Here is a 26,004-nt window from a genome sequence, read left to right on the forward strand (position 1 = left end):
ATTATGAGTGGTATGAAATAAGTGACTAGTTATGTTTTTCTTACTGTCTTAATACTAGAACCTAGTGCCATCCCGTGAAACTGATTTTTTTTGAGATTCAGACAGACAAACGGTGCAGAGTTAAACTGTGGAATTTGCTACCAGAAGATGTAGTGATAGCCAGGGGAAATAGAGAAATTCATGGAGGTTGAGGCTACTAGTTATGATGGCTATATACTACTTCAAGGACTGGAGGTCTCTGAATATCAGTTGCTGGGGGGAAACAACATTTTGTCCTTGTGTCCAGCTTCCCAGGAGCATTTGGCTTGCTACTGTGGGGAACAAGATGTTCGGCTAGGTAGGGCTTTGGTCTGATCCTACAGATCTTTTCTTAGATTCGTTAATATTTTTAAAAAATATCTTTATTGTTTAAAAAATGTATTATTTATTAATTTCTTCAGCAGTAGCAAAAGAGAAAAATCATGGACAACCTTGATAGAATAGTGCTACAGTCATCTTAGTTGCAGAGTTATTTGAAAATATAGTTATGTCATTTGACTTCTAAATGTGCACCAGGCAAAAAAAATTAGACCAGCTTTTATTTGCCAGAGTTGTATTTAGGTAGATGGGCCTTGCACAGCTTTGTGAATGACCAATATCAAATGACAACTTCTCGTGTTTGCTTGTTTTGAATTTTTAAGGCTACTCCTAAGAAGGGCTTGACCCTGTTGATGTCTTAAGTTCCCTTAATGATGATAACTTGAGCAGGACCTTCATCTTGACAGGCTAACATAGAGGTGCTATCTGACACCTTCACACCACCCAGGTCTTTAAAGTTTAAAGCAACATGTTGAATTTGACCCAGAAACTGACTGGTGACCAGGGCAGTGGCTGAAGACTAGTTAAACATGTGCATGCTTCTCCTTGTTAGCTGTCAACAGTGCCATGATGTTCTGCATGAGCCGCAGTTTCCAAATAGATTTAAAGGGAAATCTCTAATTAATAGAAAAGAGCAACCACCTTTTTTCTTTTTTTTAGTAGAGACCTCCTCCACAGTAGGGTGGGCGATGTTGGATTTTCAACATTGTGATTTATCACCAGCCAAACATTGTGGTTTGGCGATAAACCACGATGTTTTTTTAAAAAAAGTTTATTTATAATTTTCCATTTTACAGCAAACAAACGAAAGAAAAGAAAACATTTTCAACAATCAAATTCCAATATCTTATTTCAATCTCCACTTTCCCTCTTTTTGCGGTTGCTTATATTTATAATACTTTTACTACATTTCCAAGTTAAACCATCTATAAATCATTTTCAAATAAATTTCCTTTAGCCCATAACATGCAGTAAATTTTAAATCTACATTCCCTAATCGCTTCCACGCCGACATTTCTATATTATGTCCTATGTCGATGTCCCAGTGTATCATTGAAGATTTCACTTGTAGAAGATGCTATTAGAATGCAAAACAAAGGATTTATTGACATCACTTTAATACTACTATTTAGTAGGTGTCTCTCTAACTGAGAGGTTTTGAGTCACAAAACCCAGCTTTTAATCCATTTTAAACACTTCATTTGAATGGTGATATTGTAACCAAGTTGTTAACATTCCTGGTAATTCTTCAAACTTTTTAAACTTAAACTTGCCACCCCCCTCTGTTATTAAGCTTCTTTAAGTTGCCCAGTTTTCCTTCCTATACACCTCTATGGCTTCTAAAGGCGAGAGCCAAAGTGGTGTTTTCCATTCCAACAAATTTTTATACTTATAATCATTCCCCCCCTCCAATAATATGATTTGTGAAACCTCTATGTATTTTCAACTTTTCATACCACAGATATGCATGCCAACCAAACTTAATGTCATGCCCTTCTAAGTCTAAAATATGTGAATTCTTTAATGACAACCACTCCTTTAACCAACATAGGCAGGATGCCTCATAATAAAGTCTCAGATCTGGCAGGGGGGATCCATCAGTATCTTATATTTTATTCTTGGTTTTTTCCCTTGCTAAGATATACCATATTTTTCGCTCTAAAAGACGCACCAGACCATAAGACGCACCTAGTTTTTGGAGAAGGAAAACAAGAAGAAAAAAATACTGAATCTCAGAAGCCAGAACAACAAGAGGGATCACTGCGCAGCGAAAGCAGCAATCCCTCTTGCTGTTCTGGCTTCTGGGATAGCTGCGCAGCCTGCATTCGCTCCATAAGACGCACACACATTTCCCCTTACTTTTTAGGGGGGGGGAAGTGAGTCTTATAGAGCAAAAAATACGGTATATCAAAATATCCTTTTACCATTTCAAGAAGCAATCCACCTTGCCAATCACCGGAGTTGATTGAAATAAAAAGCATTCTTGGTAAAACACTCATTTTAATGGTTGACACCTTATCCAGGATAAACCGCGATGTTGAAACAAGCTGCATTGGCCCCAGCCAGTGAGGCACAGGGTGAAACTGCCTCAACTCTCAGCATGGGAGTTGAGGCACTTTCACACCAGGGCCTCATGGGCTGGGGCCAATGCAGCTGGCCCCAGCCTGCTGCTCAGCTGGGGGACAGAAAGGACCTTGGGGTTCCTTCCTGAGGCTCTCTTTGCCAGTGTGGGTGGTGGGCAAGCTACCTTGCTCACTTGGCCCCCACTACCCAAAAACGGACCAGGTGTCACCTTCACCTGTGGCTGCCACTTTCCTCTTAGGGTGGTTGTTCACCCCTGGAGGAAAGATGCAGCCCACCCTCCCGGGCGAAGTCCACAAGGCGGGACTGCCAATGCAGCAGCATCAGAGAGCCCTCGCACCACCTGGCTAAGCCTGCCCGACCCCATGCCAAGGCTGCTGCGGATGAGGCAAGTGCATGAGCCTGCCTCGCACGAGCTGGAGGCGAGGTAGGGTCTCCTTTAACCTTTTCCCTGGGGAGGGTGCAAGGGAGAAGTGTGATGGAGCCCACACCTCCCCAGCTGAGGAGCTGAGATCCTGATACCACTCTCGTGCAAACAGGAGCCAGATCAGGGCTCTCTCAGCTGGGGAGTGTGAGCCAGGGGCGGGCTGGGGGCTCTGTAAAACTGCTTGGCTGAGGCAAGGGCAGCCATGAGCTCATCAGCTGAGCAGTTTAAAGATGCAGAGGGAGGAACAAGCTGTATCGTGCCTTGCCGGAGCAGCTGGTTTCTTGCTCTGCCTATGTACCTATGTAACTGAAGACCCTCCTGACCCTGTAACAAATGCTTGGTCGAAAGGAGATGCAAAAGCCAGGGCGATAATTAATTTGGCAGTCAGCGACCAGCAAGTAGTCTATATAAGGAATAAGAAAACTGCCAAAGAAATGTGGGACAGTCTTGCAGCAGTGCATGTTAGAAAAGAGTCAGCATCTGCATTGACATTTTTCAAGCAGTTGTACCAGACTAAGTTGCAGCCTGGTGGTGATTTGGCAGCACACTTGAGACGTCTGGAGGCAATACGCGGCGAATTAATTCGAAGGGACATGGACATACCTGATATTCAGTATGTTTTTATCATTCTTTGTTCCCTTAACGAGGACTTTGATGGTATAGCTAGCCAGATATCTGCCGTTCCACCAGCACAATTAACTGTGGAAGGGGTAACGGCAAGATTAATGGGCGAGTTGGATAGAAGGGAGGCTTGTGCAATAAGCACTCCTATTTCCAGAAAGAATGAGGAACGCCATATGCAAACTTGTGGCGATACAACTGCATTTAAAGCTGCCAAGCGTTGTTGGTTCTGCAATAAGCAAGGACATTTTGCAAAGGACTGCAGATCCAAAAGAAAGCAAAGTACTCCTAAGCCTGTTTCTGTTCGTCAGTCACGGTTGTCAGCCCAACAGTCGACATCATACCGTAAACACAGAAACGAGCCACGAGCTTTTTACGCTCGGACTGCAGATCATAAAAGAATTAAAGGTGCCAAGTGGAAGTCTTTTATTGTGGACTCAGGAGCATCTCACCACGTTTGCAACGATCGAAGCTTGTTTATTTCTTTCGAAGAGGAAATTGGTAATGTACATTTAGCCAATTCACAAGTCTTGCAGTCACTTGGCAGGGGTACTGTTAAACTTGACTCTTTAAACATTACAATAGCAAACTGCATATACTGCCCATCAGTGGACAATTTATTATCAGTAAGGTGTTTTGCTCGTCAAGGCATAAGTGTGCGTTTCTTAAATTCAATGTGTGAGTTTTTTGAGGGGAACAAACGTCTGTTGTATGCCTGGGACTCTGATGGTTTATATAGACTGTATTTTCGCACCTACTCCCAATCACCTATAAATTGCAGAGCAGTACAGTCAAGCCAGGGGTTGAGGACTGTAAGGCCTCACTCCAAGTGTGTCCACGAGGCGCACAGAATTCTAGGACACCTGAATTTTGCTGATGTAATTAAGACAAAGAATATTGTTAATGGCCTCAACTTAAAACCATGTAAATTCTTTATGCAATGTCTATCTTGTTGCAAGAATAAGATTAAGGTTGCACGCAAGGGTAGGTGCTCAGATAGGAAAGTAACTGAGCCATTTGAGCATGTACATTGTGACTTAGTTGGGCCACTCCCACCATCATTAGGAGGTTCAAAGTACTGGCTCACTCTCATAGACCAGTATAGTAGATATTGTTGGACTTATGCAATAGCTGACAAGTCCCAAGCATTTGAGGAGTACAAAGTTTTTTGCAACTGGGTAAAAATGCACTTTAACAAACCAATTAAGAACCTGTTTTCTGACCGGGGTGGAGAATTTGTTTCTGAGGATTTTGAGAAATTCCTGGAAGCGCAGGGGACTACTCATGAGTTATCTTGCCCCCGAAGTCCCTGGCAAAATGGGCTTGTTGAGGTTGTGCAGCGTGACCTACAGGCAGGGGTTAAAACTTATCTGCATGATGCTAATCTGCCCAAAGACTTTTGGGCTGAAGCGCTTAATGCGTTTTGTTATGTCAGAAATCGCAGTTATCATTCTGGTTTAGATGTCACCCCCTATGAGAAGCTGTTTAAAAAACGCCCTAATCTGAAATACCTACGCATTTGGGGTTCAGATGTAATTATGCATTATCCCGCTAAGCAAAAATTGGGTGAGCGTAGTGTTCAGGGAAAATTAATGGGCTACCAGCAGGGGGCGTACAGAATTTACATACCAGCAACTGGCAAATTTCATATTACCAGAAGCATGATACAAACTGTAAATTGGAATGGAGTTGCTGTTTTCCAAGATACTGACGGTATAGATAGTACTGAGGAAGAAGAGGAAGAAGCAGCAGCAGCAGCAGCAGCAGGAAATGGTGCTTCTGAATTAATGGAAAAAGACAAAAAGCCTGTTGAATCTGATAATTTGTTTGATGATTTAAAGTCACAGGCACCCGAGGGGAGGTTAGATTCTCTTGAGTTCTCTGATCGTGAGCTTAGCCTACAGGCACCTCTTCAGTCTGACAATGATGATTTACAACCTGAAACTAGTAGTTCACTTAGTCCCATTAAGTCTGAGGAGTCTGATTCTCCTTCCGGACTGAGACGTTCAGATAGAAAGAGGCAGAAGCCACAACGTTTTGCAGATGAACATTTTAATACTGTGTATGCCAATAAGGCGGGTTTTGAGCCAAAAAGCTACAATGATGTTCAGAATTTACCTAAGCACCAAGCTGCAAATTGGTATAAAGCTATGAATTCCGAGATAGCTTCTTTAAAAGAGCATAACACTTGGTCTCTTGTACCACAAACCCCAGATATGAGACTTATTGATTCAAAATGGGTTTATAGAGTTAAAATGAATGACAAAAATGAAGTTGTAAGGTACAAGGCAAGATTAGTTGCTAAGGGTTTTCAACAAATTCCAGGCGAAGATTATGATTTGTGTTATTCACCAAGTGTAAAATATGAAACAGTTAAGCTCTTGTTAAAAGATGCATCACAACATGGACATTCTGTTTATCACCTAGATATAAAAACTGCATATTTGTTTGCAGATTTAAAAGAACAAATTTTTATGCGTGTCCCTGAAGGCATAGACGCCGCTGAAGGTTTGGTATGCAAATTAAATAAATCCCTTTATGGTCTCCACCAAAGTGGAAGGAATTGGCACCAAACTTTAGCAAAAGAATTGCTGGATATTGGGTTTTTCACAAGCAAAGGCAGACAATTGTGTGTTTATAAAGGAAAGGGCAAACTCTGTAACAAAAATATGTGTGTACGTAGATGACGTGTTAATTTCTACAAAAACTAAACAGGAATATGAAGAGGTAGTTTCACAGTTACAGAAGAAATTTGATGTGGTGGAATTAGGCATAGCTAAAAATTACTTATCCATGCAAATTGAGAAAGGCAAAAATGGATCTTTTCTGGTTCATCAAACTGCAAAAATTGATGACCTTGTTGAAATGCTACGTTTAGAAAATGCAAATAGGAAGGAAACGCCTATGGTGTGTGGTTTCACCTTTACAGGTGAAGATAAGCCATTCCCTAACAAAACTTTGTATCGTTCTGCTATAGGCAAGCTAAATTTCATTCAAAGAATCTCAAGACCAGATATAACTTATGCTTTTCACTTTCTGGCAAAATTTGTGGAAAAGCCCACTACACAATGTTTCTCTGCTCTTAAGAGAGTGGTAATGTACCTTAAACATACCAAACATTATAGGTTGCAGTTTACATCAAGTATTGACAAAGGTTTTGAAATTTTCTGCGATGCATCTCATGCAGTGGAACAAAATAATTGCAGGGGTGTGTCTGGTATGGTGTTTTGTTATAACGGTTGTCCATTTGAATGGAAGTCCCAGACACAAACCATTATTTGTCTCTCCACAACAGAGAGTGAATTATGTGCATGCGTTCAGGCCACTCGTGATGTAGAATGGTATCTGCAAGTATTCGCAGACCTACAGATACAAGTAACACTACCAGTAAAAGTTTACCTTGATTCCCAGAGCGGACTCGCTATCCTGTGTTCAGAGACCAATACGCAGCGCACTAGAGTCTTGAGATTACGTTTGCAGTTTGTAAAGAAACTAATTGCTGATGAATTGATTGTATTTGAATATGTTCCAGGTAACAATCAAATTGCGGACATTTTTACAAAAGCACTTCCAAAGGTTACACATGAAAGACATGTACAAAGTATGCTTTATGTTTTTGTTCCACAATGATGAACCGCAGGGGAAATGTTGAATGGTTACTTTAAATGTAAAGGTTCATCATTGTTCCACCTAATGTGTATGTCTTTAAGGGGCCAGAGCAAGGGCCAGAGCAAGATAACAAGACCCAGCTTTACAGCTGTGAAACATAGCAGGTGCTGCTGAGTTGTACTGATTAAGCCCTGTCTGCAATTGGGTGTAGTATATAAGGAGCAGCATCTAGCTCTCCCATTACCCTGGGGGTTGGGTTGGTGGTTGGGTCATGTTTGTTTGTTGATGTATTTAGTGTATAAGGCGTTTTTGTTTTTGTAATTAAAACCTTGTTTAAGTTATTTTTGAGTCCCTTTTTAATGCATGGTCTCCCCAGCAAGCTCTCTGCAGCGCTACCATACTGCAAATAGCCAACACCTCTGCCTCCAGCACCCGGCTGCAGCTTGTTTCTCCCTCGGCAGCAGAGGGACTCAGAAGACGGCGGTTTCACCTGCAGTATACCACCGAATGAAGCTGTCATCAAGATCTGCCCCTCATACAACTCCTGGGCGATATATCAATATATCACCCAGGCCTACCCACCACTCCCACATTGTGTTTGGTCCAACAGAACAAGAGAAACTTCAATAACAAGCAAAGCCTCAGAGAGAGCCCAGCTTGATTGCCAACATCATTTCCCATCTTGTCTGGTTTCAGGGTAAATTCTTGGTGGTCTTGTGACGCTGACCTGGTCAGTTGGTTGCCTATTATTTGGTCACAGTCAAGTAGAGGCTTCATTCAGATGAACATCTTCCATCTTTCTCTGGAATATCCCAAATAAGCAATCATCTTAAACACTTCCTCCTCTCTTCTGGAGCTTCAAGTCTGCATTGCAAAGCATGGTTTGATTGTGACTTGAAGGGATAGCTCAAACCAGAGTTTGTGTGTTCAGATGTAATAAGAAACTAAGGTTTGATCAAAACAAGAAATAATGAGATCTCATTTCCTTCTCCTCCTGCATAAAGAGCTTCATTGAAGGAAATGAGGTCTCATTTGTGGCTTACAATCCACCAAGTTATGGTTCAGTTTATTATCTTTATGCAACGACTGTTACAAATGCCCTTGTGCAGCCAACCTTTTTTATTGCATCATACCTATTTCTTTTGTTTGGAAAAGCTGCAGTTCATATACATGTGCAAATATTTGAAGCTGGCTGTACTTTGTGAACGTTCCAGAATACACAAGTTACTTAACCAAAATTGGAACCTTTATACTGTATTCAGAGATTTTGGATATGCATTTAAGTTCCTTACTTGTCAGATAGTAGGTTCATTCTCTGCAAATAAGAGTTTAGTTCCCATTGTAGAGTTAACAGTAGAGAAGGTGATTTCCCACTCCAATATTTTTTGTATGTTTGTGGTTACCTGACTTGTGCATGACCTAATGATTTCACAGTTGAACTTCAGTGGCTTTTGGTTGTAAAGGTTAGTTCTGTTCTTTAAATCTTGTTTTAGAAAATTAGGTTCAGAACTGCGGCAATTTTGTTTATTAGGCAGATGACATGGCAAGATCTGTGTTTCCTGAGCATAGCTCTTGGCTCATGCAGCAGAAATTGAGCTAGGGAGTAATAAATAGTCTATAATGGATTGAGCCAACAGTTGCTGAGCTCTCTGGGATCAGGTAGATACAGTTTAATTAGATTTGAGCCTGTCATCTTAAGAACTTTTCATATATTTTTCCACCAAAGAGGATAAAGTGTTAGTGCAATTACCATTTGGTAGTTTATATTTTTAATAAACATAAAAATGGGGTGCACTGGTGCAACTTTCCCCTGTGTCTTCTTGAAACAAAGAGTTCAAGATTCCAGTGGTTATATTACATTTATTAAGCACAATTACTAGCCACTTTTCCAGGGTTCAGCAGAATACAAAATCTGCAGTGGATTAAAAACAACAAACAGTCCAAAACCCCGAAAAGAATAACCAGTCAAGCAAAAGGCAAGCTGAAATAGATGTGCTTTACCTTCTTCTGGGAAACAGAGTGGGCAAATAATGCACCTTAGAGGAGATATCATTCTGCAGCCTTGGGGCAATAAACATGAATGCCTTTATTGGGGCAATAAACATGAATGTAGATGTAGCAGTTTTCACTTTGTGTGGCAATTGCCCTGAATTTCTGTGTGAGTTTATCAAAATTGGCATAGTGACAATGTCAGAGAGGTGGTCTCTGAAGCTTTAGAAATTTTCGTAAAACCGTGCAAACTTTGAAATAGCTGAGCTGCTTTCGATGCTAACATTGACTGTTAGGTGATAGGCAGCTCTTGCCCATCATTTCAGATGTGAGTAGTCACAGGAGGGAAGCCCAAGTCATTGGCATGAAGTGGATAAGGTACAGGAGCCAAAAGACATGTGACAGAAAGGCAGAGGTACAGTCCAGGTGAGCTCAGGTGTGTCTTAGGGGTGCCTTTGGAGCAGACAACAATCAATAGTAAGGTCAAGCTGACATAGCAGGGACATGTATGACTGGGGTGCATGCACAAGGAAATGGTGCAAAGTCAATGGAAGGAGGTATGGAATGGCTGCATTGTCATCTCCAGGGTTTGGGAGGGTGACACAAGCCCTGCCCACAGTTGGCCTATGTCATCCTTACTACTTTCTATTCACGAGACCTCTTTCTGTAGAGATAATGACATGATACACTGTAGTTTTTCTAATAGTATCTCAGGGGTACAGTAAACCCATTCCTCAAAATAACATAAGTGGATCAGAAGACAAATTCTGGTATCTAAGCAAGAACAGATTTTTATAGCTTTTAATTGGCTCCTTTTGTACTGTTAAAGTTTTGTTTTTGATGAAGTTTTTAATGTCTGACTCTGCATTGTTTTTAATATTCAGTTGAAAGCCGCCCAGAGTGGCTGGGAAAACCCAGCCAGATGGGCGGGGTATAAATATATTATTATTATTATGAGTCTGATGACTAGATAGAAATAAACAAATCTGAGCTGATCTGTCGTGTGTGTGTGTGTGTGTGTGTGTGTGTGTACACACTTTCAAACTGGGAATAGCATTTTGCAGAATGCTAAAACCACCACTCCTTTATTATGCTGCTCTCTATAGGGTGGTAAGGTGTAGTGAGTGTAATATGAATTGCGAAGTCTGCATTTCAGCTACACATTAACTTCACATTAGGCCATAGTTTTATGTGGAATGAGTAGATGGATTTGGAACTCTAAATTTGTTCTGGAGTTCATGTGAGGCTTTGGGGTACTTTCTTCCTGAACATGTCAAGAAAAACATAAATGGGTAATTTTTATCCGCTGAATTAAATGTGGATGCCGTTCTTGTTTAAAGAGCTCTGTGTAAACACTAGATCTCCCGTTTCGAAAAGAGATTGCAGGATGAGTCGTCTATTCTTGCATTCAGGGTTTTAGACCTTGGGGTCCCTTCCATTTCTACAATTTTTTTTAATTCTCTGATTCTATCTGTATGAAAAAATAAAGCTAAAATCACTTTAAAAGTTGCTCATAACATGGGTAGATGTTTGAAGTGGGTGGATGGAAAGTAATTAAAGTTAAATCTAAATACAAGAACGTTAAAGCTACATTTAATCATGTCTTAAAATTGAATAACAAATTGAGAACAACCATGGTTTGGTATTATGTATGGACTGTACTGTAATTCTGAACCAAGGTTTGGCCATCATCATGCTGGTGTTCTCCCCTTTCACTCTTGCATGTCTTCACATATCCAAATTTCCTCTCTGACTTCCTGATTTGGGCAAACCATAGTCTGTCGTTACATCTGAGGCTTTTGCAGTTGACCACCAAACCATAGCTGACAGCTGATCAGTTCTGTAAAATCTTCGTCCCTGGTTGCCTCTAACCGCATGGGCTGCAATGAGCAAACATTTTGATTGCTGGCTTACTCTGCACCTGGGTTTTGAGCAGGATTTTGGGCTCAAGTGTGAGAGAAAAAGGAGCAGATGTGAAGTGGAAAGCAACAACATTGAAAAGATACTATGTGGTCATAGGTAATATGTTGATTTAAACCGCCTTAATTTAAACCCATCCACTCTTGGAATACATGTTTTGAACTTGGAAAACAAATATTTTTAGCCTAAAAAAATAAAGTTATTTTTATTGAAGTACAACTTGCTTTAAAACAAATTTCCCCTCTTCTATTGCAGATCTTTCACTATTGAGGTTCATCAATGCAGAGCTTACAAGGGGTTACTTCCTGGAACATAATGAAGCGAAGTACACAGAAAGGAGGGAACGAGTGTACACATGCATGCGAATACCACGAGAGCTGGAAAAGGTAAACTACTTTCTCAGCGTTCTACTTGGGCTGATAAATTCAAATTCTGATTTTATTAAAAACATAACAGAACTTTCTAAACATGCACTTCTGAATAGGTTTTAAATAACAAAAAATAATTTTAAAAATTACTTTTTCCCTGTACACGGTCTGAGGGCTGTGTCTTATGTATGGAGTCCAAAAGCATCACTTTGTCTTTTGTATGGTGATACCATAATTGAATGTGTAGGCTTGTGTCCAAAGGGTGTGTGGACTGAAGAGAACAGCGTGTGCAGCCAGAGCTTCACTTGTTGTTTTCTCTGCAGCAGTTCCACTGCCAAAGAGAAAAGCAGTAGCTCAATTTTAAAAGTGGCTTGCCCCTGGCAAAAAAGCCAGCAGATGCCAGTCGTTATGAGTGGATCTTGTTTCAGGCTACGAGACACACTAATGGGAACCCCTTCGTAAATGGTTTATCTGTAAACTTATTTCCATGGGTAAACCTTATGTAGGTGCTATAAACCTCATTTCTATTGTAAAAGATGCCGAGCAAAAACAATGACAACACTTACATCCTGCATCATCCTTTCTGAAATGCTAGAGTTAGATGCTGAGCAAGATGGACCAACAGTCTGACTCTGTTTAAGGCACCTTCCTATTTTCCTGCTTCAAGAAGTTTGTGGGTTTTTTTCATGTGTGCTTTATTTTGAGTTTCTGCTGAAATGAGGCTGCATTTTAATGTTGTATTTTAATCTTGTTTTTCAAGTTGTATTTCAATCAATTGTTTTATATCTGGTGTTAGTCGCCCTGAGCCTGGTCTTGGCTGGGGAGGGCGGGGTATAAATAAAATTTATTATTATTATTATTATTATTATTATTATTATTATTATTAAACTGTAAAGTTGTTAACGGTTGGCAGGATTCAGGAAAGGAGTCCCACTAGCAGAAGCCTGAATAAGGAGTTCCATTTGCTCGACAGGGCTTCCTCCCCTCTTCCCCCTGAATCTCCCCCAAACACTTGAGAGAATCCCCAGAAAGTACATTGGGGGGCAGATAGTTGTATCTGACAAGCTGAGCTCCCTGAACTATTACATTTTTTGAGTGTGGTGAGCTTCTTTGAAGACTCCAAAGCAGACTACGTAATGTCCCATAAGAATCTACTTAGTTCTCTCACTGAAACAGTGGTACTTGAACTTAATATTGGCTGGTAGGAATAAAATAGGAATACATTGGTGGGATTCTTTTTTCAAATACAACTTTTACACATTGGGATTAAGTATTAATATGTTTATCTAATTTAATCAATCTTACTGGGTTTCTAAAAAACCTTTTAAAGTGATAACTCAGAAGTCATTTTAAAGATGATTTAACAGTACTGTACACAATTCCATACTATACAGTTAACATATAACGCATGAACCATAAACTAATTATTTTCACCCTCCTTATCTTCAGGAAATATTTTCCACATCTATTTAATACAAATGGTTTTGCCATATGTTCCAGGCTATAACACACCTTCAGTTCACATGGGACATTGGCCAGGCCCATTAGACGTCATTGTTACTCTGCATCAAGGTGTATCAACCTAGGAAGGTGCCTAATATATGGATGCTTGTATGGGATGTCAACAGCGGAAAAGCTATATTTGATTTCTTTTCTTTCTCATTGAGAAATCCCAGGATTCCCTAATTCACAAACTGAAAAATACTGGTGTATGCAAAGCTGAACATTTTTTCATAGATTGTTCCATATGAGAGGCAACTTTCAAAATTAAAATAACTTCTGCAAAAGCTGCCTGTCTCTACTTCAGATAGACTGTAGACACCGTGATGTGAAAGGAAGGTCAGGGCTGATTATCTAAAATTGTGTCCAGGAATAGGTCATCTATTGAGGAAAGATTGGACTCATTGAGCCATGAACGTTTGCAAACTTTGACTGATTCTTACAGTGCAGACATTTTCTTGAACGCTTTCCAAGTGCACAGTGTATTGTTCCACAAAGTTTCCCAAACTAAACAAATAGTGCTTCAGTCTCATAACATCATGACCACTACTTTACTGGCATGGTGTCACACATTTAGGTTTAGGGAAATTGTGAAAAAATAGTTGTTCTTCCAAACCTTTAGAAAGATTTAGGTTATTCTTTTGTTGGCTGATGTTGGTTTTGTGAGGATTTCTGCATTCTGTATTTGTGGCAGTTTTAATAAGGTCTTTGGTGTGTAAGTGCTTTCTGTGTATTACTTTTGGGTAAATGTAAGGGTAATTTTATAGACTTAGAATTGTGATGCTTATCAGCATGGAAATCTTTAAAGTAACAGTTTTTACTCTGATTTCTCTTTCCTTTTACTCTCTAGTTGATGATTTTTGGAATTTTTTTGTGCCTGGATGCTTTTCTCTATGTGTTCACACTCCTCCCATTGAGAGTTTTTCTGGCAATGTTCAGGTTCATCACATTACCTTGTTATGGCTTGCGGTAAGTTCCTTTATTTCTCTTACTTAGTTGATCTAAATATACTTTAATTGGCCTATTTAACTTTGTCAGTCTTAAGGCTTGAACTGGTTTGAAATTGCAAACAGTTTCATGCTGAAAAGCAAACAAAAAATAATCCTAACACTTGACATTCATTTTTGAGCCTCACCCAGTTGTGGTTTTGAATAGCAGTTAGCTCAAAATTTCTACATGCTCTCCCAGAATTTGGTGTTAAGGGCATGCCAGGAACCTTATTTTCTAGCTTTTGTTTTACTAAGTTATAATGATTTTCCTAAAAGGATCAAAATACATAACAAAGTAGTTCTGTTAGTGCAAGAACTCTTAGCTGCACAACACAACTCTCTCTCTCTCCTCATGCTCACTGCACACCCTCCAAATCTGTTCTGTGGGTTCTCCCAACCCTCTGAAGCAGATCTGCAGAGGGCACAGGGGCACATGGAGATCACAGAGGAAGGGGAAGTTTCAGGGCACCAACAGAAATCCTTGTGCTAATTGAACTACTTTGTTGAATACTGCCCATGTCTCTTTTTTTAGCTACCGAATTTGTAGCTTGCAGGTGGTGGACGACAACAACAACAACAACAACAACTATTTATTTATTTATACCCTGACCATCTGGCTGGGTTTCTCCAGCCACTCTGGGTGGCTTTCAACAAAATACTAAAATACAATAGTCCATCAAACATTAAAAGCTTCTGTAAACAGGGCTCCCTTCAGATGTCTTCTAAAATTCTGGTAGTTGTTGTTCTCTTTGACATCTGGTGGGAGGGTGTTCCACAGGGCAGGCGCCACTACCGAGAAGGCCCTCTGCCTGGTTCCCTGTAACTTGGCTTCTCGCAGTGAGGGAACCGTCAGAAGGCGCTCGGTGCTGGATCTCAGGATGTTACCCTTTATTTAAATGTAAGTGTTAAAGCTTACGAATTTTACCCCAGTATTTAAATTCCTGCAGGGTAATTTTGTCAATAACCATTTAAGAGAATGCTACAGGATAGCCCTCTTAGTTCCAACGATCATTTAGCATCTCTGATAATGTAGAATAATAGGATTATAAAATAAACCCATTCAGATACCTCTAAATAAAGGTAGCAATATTTATTTAGCATTAAGGTAAAGGTGTAAAGGTACCCCTGCCCGTACGGGCCAGTCTTGACAGACTCTGGGGTTGTGCGCCCATCTCACTTAAGAGGCCAGGGGCCAGCGCTGTCCGGAGACACTTCCGGGTCACGTGGCCAGCGTGACATCGCTGCTCTGGCCAGAGCCAGAGCCAGAGCCGCACACGGAAACGCCGTTTACCTTCCCGCTGGTAAGCGGTCCCTATTTATCTACTTGCACCCGGAGGTGCTTTCGAACTGCTAGGTTGGCAGGCGCTGGGACCGAGCAGCGGGAGCGCACCCCGCCGCAGGGATTCGAACCGCCGACCTTTCGATCGGCAAGCCCTAGGCGCTGAGGCTTTAACCCACAGCGCCACCTGCGTCCCATTATTTAGCATTATTTAGCATTAGGCTTAATCATAATGCAGAGTGACGTGAGTTAGTTGTTATAAGCCTCAGGCTCATATACTCACACCTCCTCTGACAAGGTAAGTAGTAATAGCTTCTGCTTAACAACAGCTTGTCAACTCATCCAGACATGATCAAATGGTAGTTACAGTGGTGCCCCGCAAGACGAACGCCTCGCAAGACGGAAAACCCGCTAGACGAAAGGGTTTTCCGTTTTGGAGGCGCTTCGCAAAACGAATTTCCCTGTGGGCTTGCTTCGCAAGACGAAAATGTCTTGCGAGTTCCTGCGGGGTTTTTTCCCTTTTCCCCCCCTTTTCCTAAGCCCTAAGCCGCTTATCAGCTAATCCGCTGATAAGCCGCTTATCAGCTGATCCGCTAAAAGCCGCTAAACCGCTAATAGCGCTAATCCGCTAAGCTGTCAATGGGCTTGCTTTGCAAGACGAAAAAACCGCTATACGAAGAGCCTCACGGAACGGATTAATTTCGTCTTGCGAGGCACCACTGTAATTTTAACTATAGTTTCTTTGAAACAAGCCAGCTTGAAAACATTGAGAGATGTGCTGGCCATCTTATTAACTGTCCTGTCTGTAGAAAGAACATACCATGTATTGCCCACTTAATAAATTAATTGTCTTGCCGATAAACATTCACATTCCTCATGATACAATTGGGATTGTACCATGTCTGGTGTGCTTGTACTCAGTTGTTAGTTAGTTAGTTTTATTGTTGCTGTTGTTGTTAAGACCAGTTGTAGGGGACTGGGAAAAACCTGGTACTGAAGTCAGAAGCTAAGACTTCAGCATATCCAGCTTCTTTGAAAGGCTTGAGTACAATCCAGAAACATCAAAATTGGTATCAGTTCCCCATTGAGCTTGTCAGTGCAAAGAATCAGGTTATGTGCTCCTTTTTTTAGAATGAAATGTCCCTTTTGAACTGTGCTGCAAATACATTTTTGATGCTGTATAATTTGCAACTTGTTTAATAAATCCTTTAATTGGGTCATTTTATTCAGCACCTAATTCCACAATGCACTATAAATTTTGTCTTCCATGGTTAAAAAATGGCTGTTTTCAAGTTTCTTGATTATTGCATGTTTTTAACAGTGAAAATATTGCTGTAGAAAAATATATGTAGGCCTGTTAACAAATGACATTCTGAGGAATATAGTACTGAAATAATTAGATTTAAGATCATATTCCAGTATTATGTGGGCATTGGTGTGTTTGAGCTGTTTTTAAGGACTATAGACACAACATCATATTCCATTCTATGTAAAAACAAAAAGTGCTCCTCCCTTCATTCTGGTTTGTTTTTTTTCAAGATCTCAGCAGAAAGACTAAATATCCTATATCTCCAGCCTTTGTTTACACTCCATTTATTCTAGTCTCTTAGAAATTATTTAAACGGGATTCTATTCTCCCATTCTTTATTGCTCTGAAAGTATAGCAGTCCTTTTCTTTTGTGAGGTTAATCCTCATTCACGTTCTCATGATTCATGTAAAGTGCAAATATTGCATATAGCTGTGTTTCTGCATCCAGACTCTTGGACTAGATAAAAACAGAATAAGGCGATTTCTTCATAGCTAAGATTATTTCCTGTTCTTTTGTACTTGTGCATCTTAGGGGGACGGGTTCTTTCAAGACTGCCAGATTAATTTTGGATTGTTTGAGCAAGATGTTTAGCTAACAGGGTTAATTACTTAAAAAATAATAATAATTGTATTAAAATTGGTACTTCTGTAGTCATGCAATGGACACTTACTGGTATCTTCTGATGCCTGAGAATCCTGAGTATTTCCAGGTGAACAGTTTCAGAATGTCAGTCATGCTGCCTCAGTACACCCAACTTCTGCAAGCCAAATGAGACTATGTCACTCATTGCTGGTCCAGATAGCAGATCTGGGTCTAGCAAAGCCTGGGGCCCGAGGTAGCACTTGGAACATTGCCCAAAAGAACAGCAGTCATGGAAGAAAAGCCACGTTAGGTGTTATTGCATCACTCCCACAGCTGATGTAGGGCTGCAGCATTAAATCAAACTTGGGGTAGCCTTCCTCCTAGAAGGTGATCTTTCAAGCAAAATATTTTAAATATTTATGTTGTGCCCTATGTGATGGGCTCAGCACAGATTACGGCAGTTTTGTCAAAGGTAAATTTATCGCTGTCCAGGGCACATTCTGCTAAATACAGCAATAACTTTTGCCATAAATTGTTGGTAACCAGAAAATAGTGGATTTCCACTGCCATATCTTTTATTTCTTTTGGAGAAATACATACTTTCTCCTCCATTAAGATTTCCCTCCCTGTTGTTTCAAACTTATCATATTTTAAGTAATTTGTGACTACATGTTCTGCCAAGTTTGCAGTGCGATCCCAAAGGCATAAATTCATGTAACTCATTTTGTGGATCAATTTGTGTTCACCAACAAATAAATATATGTACTGTTGTATTCCCCTTATATGAGACCATAGGGCTTTCAGTCTTTTGGTAGATAATACCATCGGCGGATTTAATTCCACGAAATAGTAATATCAGCTTTTTAGAAATACAGGCTTTCTTCTCTGTTTCCTTTTTCTTTTGTCTCATATTGGAAGTTTGACAATCGCAGATTTGATCTAATTCCTTTTTGCTGAGTTAAATTCTTGATTATCCCAAAATTCTTAATTAGGCAGATATTCCATTCATCTCAAAGAGAATAACACTCTTTTCCTGCTTCAATCTGTATGTGCTACATGAGGGAAAATAAAGTTTTCAATCACTTTCCCTCTTTTCCATGATGGTCAACGTACCTAGTGTAGCAACATTACAACCTTCTTTCTCTCTCTTTCTCTTTTATTTCTTGTAAATCAGACCGAAGGGAAGAGCACTTTCACTTCCTTTATAGGATGGAATATGATGTCACATGGGACTCCTTCATGGTGAGTATCTATCCTGATTTTTCTTCTAAATTATCAGCTAAAATGATTTCTTCCCATAAATTGTATGTCATGTTGTTAAAAAGCCAACATCACATTATTAACATCACACTTCTCTGTTCATAAATTTTGCTGGGATGTATTCAACTATTTCCTGACCAGGGATGAGACAAATTAGAGAAAACCAAATGCTACCTACCTGTTGCAGTATCATTTATTTTGAAAATTATTTAGGAAGGTAATGAAATGAATTGTTAAGTTGGAGTACATTTTCACATTAAATCTAAAATGAGATTGTCCGTTCAATTTTAAGAGACTCCATGCAATTTTGCCTTAAAATCTTAATAGTCGAATTTCCATGATTAGGAGCTGTCAAATGAATTGTTATCCTAGGCTTGTAAATGGCCACTAGTCAAGTTAACCGTGGCAAGTGAAAAATCAACTCCAGAGACCAGGCAGGCAAATTTTTGATTCTTTTTTTTTCTTTCACATGAGCCACAAACAATTGCAGGGAGGACTAATAGCATTTTTGTGTGTGAGTAGTAAACTTTGTGAATGCTATGGGTTTGTTTCAAAATATTCTGTATTAGCTACTTTTGAAAGATAAATATCACTGTGCAAGTGGAACTCTGCTCACTTAATAGGGCTTTTTTACCCTCTTTTCCCCACTACAGTCCTCTTTGTCCATGAAAAGCCACTCATGAGCGTTTTGCCCCCCTGAGACCAGTACTGGATTTGACAAAGGGGGCTGCTGTAGAAGGAGGAAGCCCTCAGTAATTGAAGGACCATCTTGCCCGCAATTCACACAAGAGCACCTCTGTATTCAAGACATAGTTCAGATATAAGCCATATCTAAAGCAGTTTTAAATTAAAAACTGATGTGCAGGGCATATCAAGTGTTCTTCATACTGTAGTCCTTGCTTTACTGCATAATAAAGTCTCAGCTTAGCTTAATAACTGTTAACAACCAGGATAATAAGGTGGGATCAGGATTATCTAGGTGTTTAAACAGGAATTAGGGATGCGGGTGGCGCTGTGGGTTAAACCGCAGAGCCTAGGACTTGCCGATCAGAAGGTTGGCGGTTCAAATCCCCGCAACGGGGTGAGCTCCCGTTGCTCGGTCCCTGCTCCTGCCAACCTAGCAGTTCGAAAGCACGTCAAAGTGCAAGTAGATAAATAGGTACCGCTCTGGCGGGAAGGTAAACGGCGTTTCCGTGCGCTGCTCTGGTTCGCCATGCTGGCTTAGGCATGCTGGCCACATGACCCGAAAGCTGTACGCCAGCTTCCTCGGCCAATAAAGTGAGATGAGCGCCCCAACCCCAGAGTCGGTCATGACTGGACCTAATGGTCAGGGGTCCCTTTACCTTTAAACAGTTCTCTGGTTTGGAGAAAGGAGGGAAGTCTGGCTTAATCTAAAACAGGGATGAAATGCCAAAACTGGTATGAAAAGAAGGGTTTGTGGGTTGGAGCATTCATTTCTGGATTTTATGAAAGAAAGCTTATCTTCAACAGTGCCGAGTACCCTGCCCAGACGTGACTTTTACTTTCTCCCCCCCCCCCCCATACTCTGTCACGTACACAAACATAAAGTCAGTAATGTGCATGCTAAGATACAGGGATGAATGAAAACAATAGATACTAAAATATCTCATCAAAAGTACCTCACCCATTCAATTTTAAGATAAATTTCTTTAGGGAAAGTGTTTTGAAATCTTATTAATCGTCGTGCCATTTCTGATTTCGCCTTGTTTGTTTTGAGACAGCTCTCACCGAGGCCTAAGGATGAGGTTGGTGTTGATTTTTTTTTTCTTCTTAGCATGCTGTTGTGCTATCTGTGTGCATGTAGTTTTTGCTGTTGATCAAGCTACAAGCAAACACATTATGGAAGTTTAGCTTCTTTTAAATAATGCTTCTTACACAAAATGCATGCTTTGAAGTAGCTTGTCTCTCTAAGTGCATCTGAGTGATGCCTGCGTTTCATTCACATACTACATTTTTTGGAGTGCTCTTAAAAACTTAGGTTATAACTGAAAACAGTGGCGTGGATTCCATTAAGCCAGCGCAAGGGTTCCTGCTGGTGCAGTGGGGCTTGTCTCCTTCCCTCTTGCACTTCCCCAAATGTGCTTCTGGAGAGTCAGGAGAACCCTGAGAAGAGATGAGGGGAAGGAGGGTGGGTTTTTTTTAGTATAAATGAAGGAACAATTGGAAGAGTGTAACGTGAAATTCCACCCAATTTGTGAATCATCTGGGTAAGGGGAAGCCAATGTGGTGCCCTACAAATATTATTGGACTACAACTCCCGTTGGGACGCGGGTGGCACTGTGGGTTAAACCACAGAGGCTAGGACTTGCTGATCAGAAGGTCGGTGGTTCGAATCCCCACGACGGGGTGAGCTCCTGTTACTCGGTCCCTGCTCCTGCCAACCTAGCAGTTTGAAAGCACATCAAAGTGCAAATAGATAAATAGGTACCGCTCTGGTGGAAAGGTAAACGGCGTTTCCGTACACTGCTCTGGTTCGCCAGAAGCGGCTTAGTCATGCTAGCCACATGACCTGGAAGCCGGCTCCCTCGGCCAATAAAGCAAGATGAGCACCGCAACCCCAGAGTCGGCCACGACTGGACCTAATGATCAGGGTTCCCTTTTCCTTTACAACTCCCGTTGCCTCATGGCAGCATGTTGCTTAATCAGGGATGATGGGAATTGTAGTGCAGTAACATCTGAAGGGCTACTCCTGATCCAGCTATTCTACTTTGAGCACTGCTAAGTGAGGCATCCTTTGTGTGTACAGTATTTACTAACACATACAAACGAAGCAGGAAACACTTCTGTTGACCCCAAATACGTTCAGCGGAAGGCATGTTTCAGAAGTAGTTTTAGGAGGTGCAGTATTGCAGAATTTTGAGAACAGCTCTTCATAGGGTAATTGTTTGACATTGGATAATTCAGTGGTTCAAAAAGGGTATGGCAGGAGAGGATGGCAAGTGCGGCAGGAAGATTCAAGGACAATCAAATAAACATTTGGATGGATAAACAACAGAAGCAGTATCCACTCCTTTCTTCAAGAGCATTGGCTGTTCTACGACTTATTCTTGTGAACAAGGATTTTCTTCTGACAAATATGAAAGTTCAGAAAAGAGAAAGGCTTCTTTGTGTTCATGAGGGAGATGAGCATTTGTCATAAATTAGACATAATATAAATGAGATTACTCGGCAAAAACAAGCTCACACCTCTCATTGCGTTTGCATACATATTTAAGAGGCTCGTTTATATTTTGGAAATGATTCCTGTTCTTATGTAGCTGCATAAGAACATAAGCTGCATAAGAAGATATGGAGCAGTGTTATAAAACTGAGTACTGCTAGGAGTTGTTTCTTAACTGTTTTTCAATGTATTTTTATCAATAAAAAATTCAATGTGGCGCAATCAAATTTTTATTCTGAAAGTATGGACCTGAGAAAAGCTTGAGAACCACTGGGCTTATCCCGTGAAGTATGATCCTGAAGCTTTTTCAGTACAGTGGTACCTTGGTTTGCAACTGCTTTGGCTTACAACCATTTTGGATTACAACCACGTCAAACCCGGAAGTGCATGCCCCTCTTTTTGGATTACAGCCCATTTTGGGGGGGGGGGGGAGGCCCCATTGGCAAAAGAGCGCCTTGGGTTACAATCTGTTTTGGTTTACAACCGGACTTCCGGAATGGATTATGGTTGTAAACCAAGGTACTACTGTACAGGCATAGAGTATGCTTGTGTTAATCTTGTCTATGTAGGTGTTTTTCTTAACCAGCAGATGGAGTCAGTTCTTCGATTATGTGAAACAGGTTCAGAATTTATTTAAATTTACAGTGCATAATCAAGGTAGCTCTTAACTGCGATCTGTCTGGAATGCTATCTTTACTCTTTGACATATTCTGATATACATTACAAAGTTTCTTTGATATGTACCAATTTGACAAACATCAGGCAGTTTTTTAAAGTGTTGTGCTCAGGTAGAAAAGACCTTGCAGATTTTTTGGAAATGGCTCACATTTGTCTAGGGACAATTTGAGCTGAATATCCATTGGTCACTCTCCTTTGCATGCGCTAGTTGCTCTTAATCTGTAACCAGGTAGGTGGGACTTTTGTTAATTTTTGGAGATTTGTGGTAGAGGTTGGAGCCCACCTAAATGTCATAGTAGCAACTTTGTGTGTGTGAGAACACAATCTACCCTAATCACACAGAGAAGAACGGAGGGCTTAAAATGAAAAAGACATCAGGAAGGGCGTGGCAGACTCCTTCTCTGCAAGTAATTTTGCCTTAGCTGCGTTAACTTCCAATATTGGAGCTCAGCTGAGAATAAGTGCACTTGGGGAGAGTAATTGTGGCAAAGTAAGATGGAGAAAGAATTTTGCTCCCCTTTTGGTTGAAGGAAGGAAGGGTTTAGTACAGTTAAAATCAGACTGACCACTCACCCTTGTCTAGGTGATTGGGGCTATACTATGTTGTGTCTAGTTTAACTCTTAGAAGAGCTTGACTTTTTGTAATGCTGTAACCTGAAAATGCTCTGGAGAAAATAGGAAGCCAGGGTGAACCTGGGAGCACTGGTATAGTTACCCACTGTCATTCAGAACACTAACAAAAACTTCTAAATTGTCAAGAAAAGGTCCTGAAGCTTGAAAACATTTTCTGTAATTTATTTGAGTTTGTACTGAAACAAGAGTTATTCTATATGAGGATCTGAGATTATAGCAATTCTTGTGTGCTACAGGCTAATCTTGCTTTGGAGTAATCTTGAGCATTTAGAGAAAAAATAATTAATCACATGTTTATGCCTCTGAATATTTTGTAAACTTACTATTTCAGAAAATCTTGGCTTTACAAAACATTTTTTTACCAATATGTAACCAGAGTCAGATTTCAGGGTTTAATTATTCTTCATCAAAATGTATTCACACATCTTCTGAGTTAATGCTGACAGTACAATATACTTTTGATAGATTGTGTAGCTGTTATCAGTATGATCCATTTTCTTCTATAGTTCAGGCAATTTAAAGCACATGATGGCCACATTCAGACAATTGTACCTCAAGTTCGATAAAGCGAGATATGAATTGTCATTTTGCCTGTGCATATATCCCCCTTTCTACACCGTTTGCAGCATGCCTGATTGCAATGTAAGATGCTCTCAAGTAATGAAGCATATGTTTGCTGTTAAACCAAGTGAACTTAATTTTCCATTTCAGCCAAACCTTGTTCCATCTTCAAAGCAATCTTGAATCTTGACTCATGGTTTTGTAGTTGGTTTAAAATTCTGGCTTGTTACTTAATCGGTAACCACAGTCCCTCTGTTGAAGCCACATGGTTTTCCTCAAGAGTTCAGCTTTTACCATTTCCCAAAATAAATAGATCAAGAAGTTTTAAAAATTAGGAAACCACAAACCAACTCACATTAATTTAATTTGGTTTAATCTGTAGGAGACAAACAGCAAAATGTGCAGATTTAAAAAAAAAACCCTCTGCATTACTTCATGTTTTTCCTTAATAAAAGAATTAATTTCCAAAGCTTTTTGCCTACAAATGTCCCTACATTTCTTTGAGCGTTCCAAACACAAAGCCATAATAAGGCCACAAACCAATTTCTGTTAAGTGTCTGTTTGCTAATCGCATTTCCATCTCATGAAATAAACCTGCATTTTTGTTTTAAAATCCAGAATTACTGTTAGGAACAGACAGGAGTCTGAGTGAGCAGAGCAGACAGGTGGGGAGAAGAATCCAGGGGAATTGGGCAGTGGTTTGTGGGATTTTGTGCCACCTGTAAAGTAACCTAATCTAAAGTAATCTAAGGTTAGATTAAAGGTTGCAAGGTGGGGTTGCCATTGAAGACAGTTCGGATAGTTCATCCGATACAGAATTTAGCAGTTGCTCATAGGGGCAAGACGGTTTGGGCAGATTACACCAAGCCTGGCCCTAGCTTCACTGGTTTGCCAGTTAGTTAATTTAATTAATAGTAATGGTAATAGACTATTCTGGGTTACATCTTGGAATGCTGATCTTTTTGAACTCAAAAAGGAGGTATTCTGCTTTCAGCAAAACAGGTTAATAATAATTTATAATAATAATTTATTATTTATACCCTGCCCATCTGGCTGGGCCTCCCCAGCCACTCTGGGCGGCTTACATAAAAACCAAAAATACAGTAAAATATCACACGTTAAAAACTTCCCTGAACAGGGCTGCCTTAAGATGTCTTCTGAATATCAGGTAGTTGTTTATCGCTTAGACATCTGCTGGAAGGGCGTTCCACAGGGTGGGCGCCACTACCGAGAAGGCCCTCTGCCTGGTTCCCTGTAGCTTTGCTTCTCGCAATGAGGGAACCGCCAGAAGGCCCTCGGCGCTGGACCTCAGCGTCTGGGCAGAATGATGGGGGTGGAGACACTCCTTCAGGTATACTGGACCGAGGTTGCCTGCTCTCCTCTTGCAAATTACTTTCAGTATCGTTTTTAAGTCCTGAGTGACCCTCACCAAGGAGTTAGGTATGAATCATTAGTTTTAGATTGACTGGGGGCAAAACCAGCAGCAATTTAAGTATTTGTTGTTAAAATAGAAAACGTACCATTCAGTACAAATACTTTGTGTTGAATGGCTCTGGTGCTTTTTTATGTACTTTTGAAAAACATATTTAATATGTGGCTATTGTTTACAGTTGTGCTATTTGTTTTGTGTACTTTCTATATTTCAGTGATAGACGCTTGCTGCAGCCCGCTCAGGTGTGTGATATTTTCAAAGGAGTTATATTGCTTATCTGCTACTTCATGATGCACTATGTTGACTATTCCATGATGTACCACCTGATCAGAGGACAGTCTGTCATTAAACTCTACATCATCTATAATATGCTTGAGGTAAGCAAATGGCCATCAGAACTGACAAAACATGCTTCCTTCCTGAATATTCCAGGTGGAACAATTTCAAAGTTGGTAAAAGAATTATGGTAATTCTGTAATATATTTTCTGCCCTGTTATGGGACAAAGATCCATTTTTCTTCAACAATGATAAGCAACAAGTCATATTGTGGATGCCATAGTTTCTTTAGTATTTGTAAGCAGCTAAATTTGTAATGGGTTTTAAAAGAGCAACTCTCACAAAAGTGTGGTGTATATTTAACACAGTAATAGATCTAGTCCCAACCAATTTTAGGAGTTTTATAAAAAATGGTAGGTATCTCAAGAATTACTTCACATGCGTCTCAAAAGTTGGACATGTTTGAAGAAACTTAAGACTTTGTTTTCTATGAATAGTAGACCTACATGTGAAAAAGCAAGCTGCTTTTCAAAGTCCCGCGTCTTTGAAAACAACTGATTTGCCATTAATAGTGCCATCCAAGTGTTCTTGATGGGAGGAAGGCATAAAAAGAAAATAATTAAAGCAAGCAGAAGAATAGTATAGCAATTGAGGAGGCAACTACATGTGCATAAGTGGTTTTTTAAAAATCCTTTTCAGCTCTGCTATTATTTATCTTTTGAAATATTTCAAAATATTTCAGAAGCATCACCAAATACAGTTTAATCCCAGAGCAATCCCCTTTCATGTGAATGGAAATACTCCTGTTTGTGCAAAGCTGACCCTTAGATCCAGGACTTTGGGTTTGATCCTGAGATCTGTCTGGAGAAAAAGGTTGGCCAAGTGTGACTTTCCTGCTCCATTTCTCCCCAGCAGCTATGGACTGTAGTCTCTGTGGAATGGTGTGAGC

At 40.3% G+C, this 26,004-nt stretch overlaps 1 protein-coding gene and 1 long non-coding RNA gene across 6 annotated transcripts in view; one reads left to right on the plus strand and one right to left on the minus strand.

Annotated features, from left to right (window-relative positions):
- Window positions 1-26,004, minus strand: part of LOC307224699 — a 476,766-nt gene that overhangs the window by 277,583 nt on the left and 173,179 nt on the right. The window lies entirely within an intron of this gene.
- Window positions 1-26,004, plus strand: part of TAPT1 (transmembrane anterior posterior transformation 1) — a 69,501-nt gene that overhangs the window by 18,642 nt on the left and 24,855 nt on the right. For 2 of the 5 annotated variants that reach the window (XM_079991576.1, XM_079991574.1), the window contains exons 2-5: window positions 11,261-11,391; window positions 13,724-13,842; window positions 20,036-20,059; window positions 24,993-25,155. In XM_079991576.1, the coding sequence (XP_079847702.1) occupies window positions 11,261-11,391; window positions 13,724-13,842; window positions 20,036-20,059; window positions 24,993-25,155 (437 nt within the window). Of the gene's footprint in view, window positions 1-11,260; window positions 11,392-13,723; window positions 13,843-18,207; window positions 18,276-20,035; window positions 20,060-24,992; window positions 25,156-26,004 lie in introns of all 5 variants that reach the window. The other 3 variants (XM_079991577.1, XM_079991578.1, XM_079991575.1) reach the window with 3 other exon arrangements.

The sequence above is a fragment of the Podarcis cretensis genome (genome assembly GCF_951804945.1).
Source record: "Podarcis cretensis genome assembly, chromosome: 9".
Lineage (NCBI taxonomy): Eukaryota > Metazoa > Chordata > Lepidosauria > Squamata > Lacertidae > Podarcis > Podarcis cretensis.